Here is an 11294-nt window from a genome sequence, read left to right as displayed (position 1 = left end):
GGGAACTCACCGGCGAACCTAGAGGGAGGGCCGGCGGCGGTAGGCTAGCCCAGCGGAGGTGGCGGGCGCGGGGGCGGTGAGGCGTGGCGGCGAGGGTGCTGCCGGCCAGGTGGTTGTGGAGGGCGGTTGGGCAAGACCGGAGCGAGGGCGACGATGGCGACGACGGCGGTGGTGGGAGGTGGCGGCGGGAGGGGAAGGAAAGGTGGTCGGCGCGGGCGGGCTAGGGCTCACCGGAGCTCTGCACCGGCCGGCATGGAGCTCCGGCGGGACCCTAGCCCACCCGTGCCTAACGGGTGGAGGCACGACCGGGCAGCGGCGGAGGTAGAAGGTGGAGTCAGGGAGAGTCGGGGGATTGGTGGGGAGTGAGGAAGGGGAGAAAAAGATAAGGTAGAAACAGATGGCGTTGATCCGAGACGTCGATTTTAGATTCAATGATCGAAAAATTCGAGTGAAAAAAAAAGTTTGCCACAGCCCAGTGCACAGCAGCTGGTTCGCCGAGTTCGTTTACCCCGCAATCCCGCACGGGACGCCACGAAGCGGCGATCCGAGTCCACCCACCAACCAGCACCCCGCAGCCGTCATTTTAAAACTGCCCCTTCCCCGCCACCCCCGCCGCGTTTTTTTTAACCCCTCCTCCCCTCGTCGCTTCTCGCCGCGCCCACCACCGCCACCACCGGGGACGGCGGCCAGATCGGCCGGAGAGAGAGAAGAGAGGGAAAAGAAAACACCCACGAGAGAGCTAGGACTAAACAAGTCGCTGTTGAGGCGGTCGCCAGTTGCGCAATTCTTTGCCCCCCTCCCCCGCGCGCGCACATGGCCCCCCTCCGCCCCCGCGGACGCGATTCCTTGCACCCGCTGCCCCTCCGCCCCCCCGCGCAAATTTTATACTATTCCCGTCACATGGCCGCTGCGCCCCCGCCCGCTCGCTGCCATTAGATCCTCCTCCGCCCTCTTCCTCCTCCGACCCCTCATCGCCTCTGCTCTGCTCTGCCTCTGCCCCGCGTCGCGTCGCATTGACCCCGCTCTGCTCCTCGCCCAGTGCTCGTCACGCCGTGGCCGTGGCGAGTCGCCGTGCGGCGGGAAGGGACTCCACCCCGAGCCGCGGCTTCTTCTCTCAGTCTCAGGTGGGTGATCCTTGCTTTGCTTGCCAAGTGGTTGCTTTGATCGGGAGTCTGCCGACCGGGCATTTCGTCGGACGGGTGGCGGGCGTAGTGCTGTTCAGTCAAGCTGCTCGGCTTTGGGGTGTTTTCGTTTCCCTTTTCTTTTTGCTACGTCTCTACTTTGATCGGGCGGGCGTTTGTTGAGGTGGGAGATTTGATCTCTAGCCTTCCAGGATCACTCACATTTCCCCGGCGTTTCTTCGAACTGCCGGGGTGGCAGCCACAGCGCACCAGAGCAGAGGAAGGCTGGATCCTGCTGGGATCAGGTCCCCGACCTGTGCTTTGCGTGTTCCGCTGCTTCCTTGATTCCCCTTTGCGCCCGTGCCGTTCTTTAGTGGCGAAGCGTTTGACTTTGTGAGCTGTATGATGTGTAGTTTAGCTGGGTATATGCTAAGCTAGTTTGAGAGATTTGCTGTCTCTGTGGCGGCGAGCCGTATTTTCTGTCACCAATTCAGCATTGCGTTTGATGATGTTCGTGAAAGCTGGGGTATCACAGAATCTTAGATTCGGTTTCGTACCTTTTTTACTGTTTCTTTCCTTGATCCGAAGATGCTCTCCAGCATGCCTTGGAGAAAGGGAAGGTTCCACCTTTATGGCTTGGAATTTCGTTAAAGGCAGAGTTCCATGTCTGCCTTCAGTACAAGTGTTGTGTCGGCTTACTTGCTTAGTGAAAGGCTTCTGCTCTTTGTTGAGATGTTCCGTCAAAGCCGAATTCCTTGCGAGGTCTTCGTTCAAACAGTAAACTTGAATATGCATGTTCGTTTCTCTTAAATTGATTTCATGTATATACTGTTTTGTTTGGCTCCTTACCTGAGGATATCATTGTTTTGTTTGACTTGATACTGAGCTGAAAAACGGATGTATATGCAGATAAGAAGCAGCTTCTGATTCTTGCTCTCTCATCAGTTAGTTGGCACAAGTGTTATGCTACCAGTTATATCATTCTTAGAGAGAACAGGGAACACTGAAATTTCAATCACGGATCAATTTCAGCGATAGTCTGTAAATCATCAGGTGGGTTCAACAGTCAACAAATGTTTGAGTAAAATTTCAATGTGAACGGGAAATTGTCCTGATTATTGATAAACATGGGGGACGATTACCTGGCTGAACCTGAGAATGAGGTTGCACAATCAATGTGGCCTGAGAATATAGGAGATAAACACCAGAGACAGTTCAGAATGGAAAAGTTTAGGAATGACCAAGATGCTTTCAAGGATGTTAAGTTCGATGAGAAGCCTGTTCATGTGGATTATCAGCGGCTTATGGAAATGGCAAATTCTGAGAAAGGTGTTTCTCATATGCAATACTTTATGAAGCACTGGGAATATAAGAGAGCCAATGCTGCTCGGCTTCAGGAGGAAGAGCTTGGTCTTCTCAGCCAACAGAGGAAAGAAATTGAGCAAAACAAGCAACAAATCTTGGAGGAGCAACGGTTTCAGGATGAGAGTTATTATGCTGTAAAGCGGCACGTACCTATACTGGATGAAGCTTATGAAGATGAATGGAAGCGTCCGAGTAAAAAGAATGATGAACTTTCTCGTAATAGAGAGCCTAAAATAGACGCAGACTATGACAGTGTTGCCTATTGGAAAGAGAGAGCAACTCAGTTAGAAAAAACACTTGACGAAAGCATTCAAAGGGAGCGTTCATTAGTTGAAAAGTTAGAGGAAAATATAAAGAATTTACAGTCACACACACCAACGGAGGAATTCTCTGGGATGTTAAAACGTGCTGATTACTTCTTGCACTTGGTTCTTCAAAGTGCTCCTATTGTTATTGCCCATCAGGTATGTTTATCTATGTCCACAACGCCTCTTACAACTTGCTGTATACATGGAGATGCTTTTTCAATCATGATACATATAGAACACTGGACATGAACATTTATATCAGGGTATAGATAAATAATAGACTGTTTACCTTTTCCTTTTCAGGATGCTGATTTACGGTACCGTTTCATTTTTAATCACTATCCAACACTTGCTGATGAGGTAATCTAATCTAATTTCATTTAAACCTTTACCTTGCCATTGTTGTTTTTATGCTTCATTATACTACATACCCCTCTTTTATCCTGAAAACTGTAAAATTAGAATATGCCATGACTCCAGGCATTCGGCAATAAATCAGTATTTTGATAAATTGTGACTATGGCTGAAGCATAACTTTTTTTAATCAGGATGTTATTGGTAAGACAGACTATGAGATATTGTCAGGTGAGGGCATAGAAGAGATGAATAGTGTCAAGCGAGAAGTTATGGCCACTGGAATAGCAACTAAAAGAGAATTTGCATTTAACACACCAATGTTTGGAGCAAAGACATTTGTGACATACATTGAGCCAGTTTTCAGCAAAGGTGGAGAAACAATTGGTGTGAATTATGTTGCAATGGACATAACAGATCAGGTACCTTTATGAAATTCACTTCTCTTCAGATATACCTTTAACATGGTGCCACCCCCCAATTATACCTAAATGCTAAAATTTCACTACCATCAAAATGGACCTTGCGATGATTGCACAAACTATTTTTAAGGGTATTTTTCACATGACTGTTATTTCCAAATACATAGAAATTCCCTGGACGAAAATTCTGTTCAAACACTACATGTTCTACGTTTTGGTTCATGTTTTTGAACTGTAATTTATCTACTTATTTGCACATTAGGTCAAAAGAAGAGAGAAAATGGCAGACATAAGGGTGAGAGAAGCTATCCAAAACGCCAAGGAAACAGAACTTAGCAGATCTCTTCACATAACAGGTTTGCATCTTGTTGCAATAACTTTGATGCACTTAAGCTAGTGGTTACTGAACACTTAGTTTTCATATTGCAGAGGAAACAATGCGAGCAAAACAAATGCTAGCTACCATGTCCCATGAAATCAGATCTCCTCTTTCGGGTGTCCTTAGCATGGCTGAAATTCTTGCAACTACCAAACTGGATAAAGAACAACACCAGTTGCTAGAAGTTATGTTATCCTCTGGAGATCTTGTATTGCAGCTGATCAATGACATCCTTGATCTTTCCAAAGTGGAGTCAGGTATTTCAAATCACATACTTCAGTCAACTTAGCCATTTATATTTGCTTGTTGAAAGTGTTTTATACAAGTTTCTAGATTAAACACTTGCTGTAGGGACATAAAGTATGACTTGAGAATCCTTTCCCATGGTTACGTGTGGCAAATAACTCAAGAATAATATTTTATAAGACTGATGTTGTTTGATGCTTGTTCCAAACTAGTTTGTGCATTAATTATTGTTTCCCTGATTAGTTATGTTTCTTGTTTACTCCTCCATCATTTCAGGGGCTATGAAACTAGAATCTACGACATTCAGACCTAGGGAAGTAGTTAAACATGTACTCCAAACAGCTGCGGCATCTCTGAAGAAGGAATTGACCCTTGAAGGGTGCATAGGTGATGATGTTCCAGTGGAGGTAAAGATAATTCCTTCATTTTCTTTTTGACCCCTTGCCTATACTATTCAAGTTTGCAAAATCTTAGGTTTTTCTTGGGAGATCTTTGGTAATTTAGGGATCCAACTGGCTGCAAACAGACATGTTCATTTTTTTTTACGTATATACAGACATGTTCATCTCATCTTGTTTTTTCTAATGTATGCGCGTAGGTCATTGGTGATGTTCTAAGGATTCGACAAATTCTGACCAATTTGATCAGGTAAGGACTTTTTATATTCTGAAGGTGCATAAGTCAACTTAAATGGTTTGATAAAACTTATTTACTTGGAAAATGGAAAATATGTGTGCCATAATCTGACGTTATTCGGTATTTTTAATCCTTTCAGCAATGCAGTCAAGTTTACACATGAAGGGAAGGTTGGAATCAATCTTCAGGTTGTGCGTGAGCAGCAACCAGGTTGCAAAATAGAACACGAGAAAATTCAAAAGCGAGCTTATCCTGGAACCCCAATTACTACTGCAGCGGAAAATCCTTGTGTCTCTCCAAGAAATTGTGATAAAGATAGTTTGAACTGCTCCAAGCATGAAGATGCTGTTCATAATGGCGTTCCCACATGTGAAAACTTCAGGGAGGATCACGAGGGCGAGGAAGTTGTTTGGCTTCGCTGTGATGTTTATGACACTGGAATAGGGATACCAGGTTTTTCCTCACATTTGTTGATTATGTTTTGCGTGACCATCTTCTCCATATCTCACTTGACACAGAAATTTTTTTATAATACTCGGAATTGTTTGTCTTTATTTCTTACCGTTTCAATGCTGACCACGTGCAGTGAAATCATTGCCGTTGCTGTTTAAGAGGTACATGCAAGCCAGTGCTGATCATGCAAGAAAATATGGTGGGACAGGGCTTGGCCTTGCAATCTGCAAGCAGTTGGTATGAATTTCAGTTCTCATGCCCGATACATTTAGAATACAAACAGTGATACAATTTTGGATTTACGAATGAGAATAATCATGCTTACCTTTTTTCTATCTGAGAAATTACGAATAATTGCATACATTGAGCACCTTGAAATGAGCTCTTTCCCCTCCCCTTTTCCTCTTGGGCATATGGCCTTGTAAACCTGTACATATTATGCTTATTTAAATAGGAAAAAAAACCAGTGGGGGCCTCCCCTGCTGTTCACCGCAAAAAAAAAAATTGAAATAGAACAGTAACATCTGCAGCTTAGTTGTAACTTGTAATTCAAAGCAGTTCCACAGTAACTTAACAAAGTGTGTAACTGTCTTTTAATTTTTCGTGATGGTTTAGGTGGAGTTGATGGGTGGTACTCTGACTGTGGTCAGCAAAGAGAATGAAGGATCAAAATTTACATTTGTGCTGCCTTGCAAAATCCCTGTAAAAGAGGAGCACAGTGATGATCCAGATGAAGTGGACAGTTCTCAGAGTGGTTTCACTAACAGTGATATAGAAGGCTCCTTCATTTTCAAGCCACAAATGCGAACTTCTCTTCTGTCGTCAGGAGTTTCAGTAATGAACAACACAAAGTTATTCGGTGCCAAGCTTATGTGCTATGATCCACCTAGTATATTAGATGATTGCAAACCATTATCAAATGGCTTCACATCAAAGGAACAGAATTCAGCAAACTGTACCTCTGCTGCTCACCAGTCAAATGGTGCTAGTGTAAGGAGCACAGCTGAAAAACAACATGATGATGCAATGGTCCTTGAACTGAATAGTCAAGCTGAACGGGTTTCCAGTTCCCGAGGAGACACAGTATCCGCTTCAGGTGCTAGTGGTCAGAAAACGGGACCATGCAAAGTTCTCGAAGAACAATCACTCCACAAGAAATCCAAGTGTTCTCCAATTGGAAACAAGGCAAAGATCCTCCTAGTTGAAGATAACAGGGTGAACATAATAGTGGCAAAATCAATGCTGGAGCAGCTGGGCCATGGAATAGATATCGTAAATAATGGGATGCAAGCAATCCGTGCAGTTCAGCAGCATCAATATGATCTTATTCTGATGGTACGACTGTAATTATTTTCAAAACTTATGTTTTTTTTTTGTATTTACTTCAATTCATCCTTATAAGATGTCATTTTAGTTCACAATTGCCTCACCTCAACATCAAACAAACTTCTTGATTTTGTGCTAATAAGATATACACCAATGAGATGAATTATAGGCAAAAGGTTATGCCAACCATCGAAATTGGCTTGGTACACCTTGGATAATGGTTCGAAGCACTTCACCAATACTGTTAAGAGTTACTATTCTTCATTTTTTCCCATCTCACTAGTGAAATAGTACAGGTGTTAGTCTTGGTAGTCCTGTACTACCATAGGAAAAAAAAAAGAACTTTTAAATCATGACAGCACCTTGTGGTTTGATATCAATATTTATATGCCACGAACCCAAGTGAAAATGTCTGTTATATGTTACAATATTTTGCTTCCACTCTAATCAAAATGTAATGGTTTCTCCTTGATAGGATGTTCACATGCCAGAAATGGATGGCCTACAAGCCACTAAACATATACGTTCTTTTGAGAACACCGGCTATTGGGACGCTTCTGTAAAGCCTGAAGATGATCAGATGATAGCTGACCCTGCTATTTCATCAGATTGTACACCTGCAAAACGGCAAGGGCAGAGGGTCCCTATAATTGCGGTAAGTTTATCTATACACAATTCTAAACTCTTACCAACTAAGACCCCGCTTTGCCTGCATGCTACTTCATATATTTGCTATTTTCTTGATCACATGGAGAATAGAATCTTCGTGTTATATTAAATTGTATTCTTCCAAGCCTAGGTTATGTCTATAACCCTGTAAAATCTCCTGATTCTTTGCAGATGACAGCAAATTCGTTTTCTGAGAGTGCCGATGAATGCCTTGCTGCAGGCATGGATTCATACATATCTAAGCCTGTGAACTTTCAGAATATAAAAGAATGCCTGCAGCGGTATTTGCCGTCCCAATGACTAACCAATTATTGTAAAGTAGAAAGGTAATTTGTAGCTTAGGAAAGTTTTGTGAAATCACATCGGTCCTTTTCTTGTAAATCAATGCGTAATAAATATAGCGTATCCTGTCTTGTCGACCGCTTTACCTTACTATTGGGAGATGGAGACAGAGCTCTTTTTTAGAGAGCATTCTGAATCTGACCTAGCCCCATCAGTAAGATCGGATAGCTGACTCAAAACTTTAGGATCCTCATTCGTTGTATGAGACATAATTCCTGTATATAATTGTTATGGAGGTTCTTATCCTTTAGCAGTTAGCCATCTATCTGTATCAGGAGCAACATCGGTTTTATGATGATGTGATGGAGAACCAAAGCTCATATTGTAGTGTGAAACAGCTATCAATATATATATGCGCGTTTCTATAACATTCAGGATTAAAGATGTCTTCTTTATGATACAAACTTATTTTAATCATTTCTGCTAATAATATGTTCATGCACTGCCAGCTATAATAGAGGGCACATTGTAAATGCTGTATACGATGACGTTAAACCAACTAAACTGATGCTGTAAAAGTTCAAACATTGATTCCATTATAGATGCAGCAACATAAGGAGCTTCTTATGTTTTCATTCTATGGGGGAAAAATTTATAGCGCCATATTCTTCACATCATGCTATATGTGAAACATGACACCAGTTGGCATCAACTAATGTGCCCGACTGCAGAAGTATATTTAAGTAATTATAACTACATCATCTTTAGAAATTTCTCAATTATAAAAAGGCCAAGAAATTATTTGTATCTCTTTTGTTCCCAATACATTCTCTGTTGGGCACTGGATAAAGCGACTGCAGAAAAAACAATTGGCCAAGGAAAACTGGAAAGACTTGTATTGAGGCTCCACACGGATAATAAAGGCTAAACGATCTCTCCCAGATCATTATGTTGGAGTAAAGCAGCCATCATCTGAATAGAGGACACTTTCCTCTTCTGAATGGGACCTGCACTGATCCCCAGTGTTATGTATTCCCCTTCCTATCACTGACAGTAGATTTGCATCAAATCTTTTGTTTTCCCTTGATGCACAAGACTGAAGCGCAATTTCTTAATCGCGATGCCCTTGTCTTTCTGGCAGATGATCCTACAGCTGCCGGTCGAATAAAGATTTTGTTCTGGTTTCAGCATTGTTTATTCCTGATTGCAAGTGCCTGTGTCACTAGCACTAGCAGCAGTTGAAAGTAGCACACAGAAAGGGACGTCGCAATGGCATGGATAAAGCTATCCTCCCTTGCTCATCATGCTTAGGGAAAGTTGTTTATCTCGGCAGTGGAGAGCAGTTGTGCACAAGGGCTGCTAGTGTTAGGGCTGATGTATCATGGAACAGGCCTGTTGTCTCTTTCATGCATTGTTTCCGCAGCTGAGGTTCTTCGTCGGCTCGACCGCAATCGCCAATCGGTGGCAAGAAAGAGCTGCAGATCACCAGCCATTTCCTCCAGTGAGCTCCAGTCGCATGATGCCATCCATCTTCAGTTACCAAAAGGAATCAGGATGACGACATATGCATTTGATCATTTGATGGATGGATCTCACTTTCTTGTATAGTGCTTGATAAGCAGCCCTTCTGCAACACGTGCTGCAACGCAAGAACTTCCATTCCATGCATCTGAAATCTGCTTATTCTGTAGATATTTTCTTACTTCGATTCACTGGGAAAAAAGAGAGAGAGCTGAAACTCTCAATCAGGCAAGAAACCGAATCGATATCCTGGAGCCAGATAACCCCAGACTTGAGACTTCGTTGAGTCTGGCATCTTCTGAAGCATCAGATGCTCGCCATCATTGTCAAGAACTCACTAGGAAGCTCACCAAACAGAAGCCGATGAATCTGTCAGGTTCCTCTGCTCTGACTTTTGCATGAGCACAGTGGCCAGTGGAGGAGGATTCCTGCATTGCACAAATCCAAGCGGCACTGAATCTGCAGCCCACAGGGAAAGGCTGCTGGGTAGCGGCATTGGCACGTCACATGGTTAGCAAGTGTACAGCAAATTCAGTTTCAGATGATGCAACTGCAGATTCAGCTCGCTGAAAAAAAAGTGGAAATGCTATTGGGATGGTGACTGGCAATAGCACACAAACACTGCAGGATTCCATGTATTCGTGCCACGTTTTGCCATTGGGTTCATGTAATCATGTAGTAGGATTCCGGTGCTCTTAATGATCCGCATCAACTGGCAAGTCATGTTGTGTTATTGCGGCTGATTAGTGCAGCACAACTTGTAGCCCGCGGTGTTGTAGTCGACACGCTAGTAATCTCAACAGGGTGATGTGTCGATGGTATCTGAGATGTCAACAGGCTAATACTTGGAGTGCCTTGTGTGTGACCATACCGAGGCAATCAAAGAGCGCACCTCCAACTTGTAATGTCAGCCATCGGATGGAGAGAGAGAGAGAGAGAGAATAGATGTGTGGTTAGGAAATTAATTCGCTTAAAATCAAGCCGAAACATCCATGCTGTATTGCTGTTGAAGTATATAAGTGAATTGCACGTTTCTTTATTAACTCGAGCTTTTAGATTAAACTGATTGGTACATACGACTCGATAGAGTATAAATTGCAGCCACTAGAATTATAGATTTCGATTGGAAGTTAGGGTTTGGTGCTTGAGGGCGGCATAGGACATGTGTATGGGGTTTGTGGCCAAGAAGTATTGGTGAAGTTAATTAGGTTTCCAGGCAACACAAGGACTTTAGCATTCCTACTGAGAAGATGTGGATTGTTTATTTTACATATGTTATTAGTAGAAGAGAAGGCTGGACCTCATCATCTCCAACTGATGAAGTATATATATAACTTAGATTTGAAGGATCGGGCCCACTGCCAATGCTATGAAGATCAAGCTAGCATATTATATACTAATATCATATCTAGCATTATTTGAGACAAATATTACGGTTAAAAGTGGAGAGACTGCAATACCCTGCTAAGTACTCCGTTCTTTTCGAAATGTAAGTTGTTTTAGTTCTATTCTATATTCTAAGTTGAAGTTACCTAACTATGACCGAGTTATAAAAAAATGAACCAGCATCTAAACATCCGTCCACCATGAAATTATTTGCAAGTATTTGCAAATAATTTCATATTTGCAAGTATGAAATGACCTATGAAAAAGGTGGTACTATGAGGATGCATGAGACTGTGGCCATGTTTAGTTACTCCCAACTCCCAACTTTGACACTATGCAAAAAGAAGATTCCCCATCACATCAAACTTGCGGTACATGCATGGAGTACTAAATGCAGATGAAATTAAAAACTAATTGCACAGTTTTGTTGTACTTTGCGAGACGAATCTTTTGAGCCTAATTAGTCAATATTTGGACAATAATTCACAAATACAAACGAAACGCTACAGTGTGCTACAGTGCTGTAACAGTAATTTGGCACCCCCAAATTCGCCAAACTAAACACGGCCTGTGATGTGTGGCTGATTGATGAGTGCTGTCGTCACCTGCCGTTATTCTGTGTTATACAGACAGTGCCGTTGCCTAGGTGACGGTGTTGCCACGGTTCGTTCGGTGGCTAGTGGGAGCAACGGTGGTGGCTCGTCTACGCACGCAACAGCGCGCGCGGTTGCGGTTCCCCGACGGCGTTGCGTGGAGTTTGCTTTCGTCAGGAGCGCATGCAACAGAGCCTGACTTGAGCACATACCGTTAGCAGACTTGCAGCCTA

At 43.1% G+C, this 11294-nt stretch overlaps 1 protein-coding gene across 1 annotated transcript; it reads left to right on the top strand.

The window, feature by feature from the left end:
* Nucleotides 1–819: 819 nt before the first annotated feature.
* LOC101765545 (probable histidine kinase 1) lies at nucleotides 820–7989 on the top strand. Its single transcript, XM_012845411.2, has 13 exons — nucleotides 820–1124; nucleotides 2031–2950; nucleotides 3098–3154; nucleotides 3343–3570; nucleotides 3833–3926; nucleotides 4000–4206; nucleotides 4472–4602; nucleotides 4794–4843; nucleotides 4971–5284; nucleotides 5418–5521; nucleotides 5900–6619; nucleotides 7086–7265; nucleotides 7451–7989. The coding sequence occupies exons 2-13, from the start codon at nucleotides 2249–2251 to the stop codon at nucleotides 7577–7579; spliced, it is 2916 nt and encodes a 971-aa protein (XP_012700865.1). The 5' UTR covers nucleotides 820–1124; nucleotides 2031–2248; the 3' UTR covers nucleotides 7580–7989.
* Nucleotides 7990–11294: the final 3305 nt, after the last annotated feature.

This window comes from Setaria italica, chromosome IV (genome assembly GCF_000263155.2).
Source record: "Setaria italica strain Yugu1 chromosome IV, Setaria_italica_v2.0, whole genome shotgun sequence".
NCBI lineage: Eukaryota > Viridiplantae > Streptophyta > Magnoliopsida > Poales > Poaceae > Setaria > Setaria italica.
The sequence above is the reverse complement of the archived record's forward strand: the minus strand, read 5'-3'. Positions and strand labels throughout refer to the sequence as shown.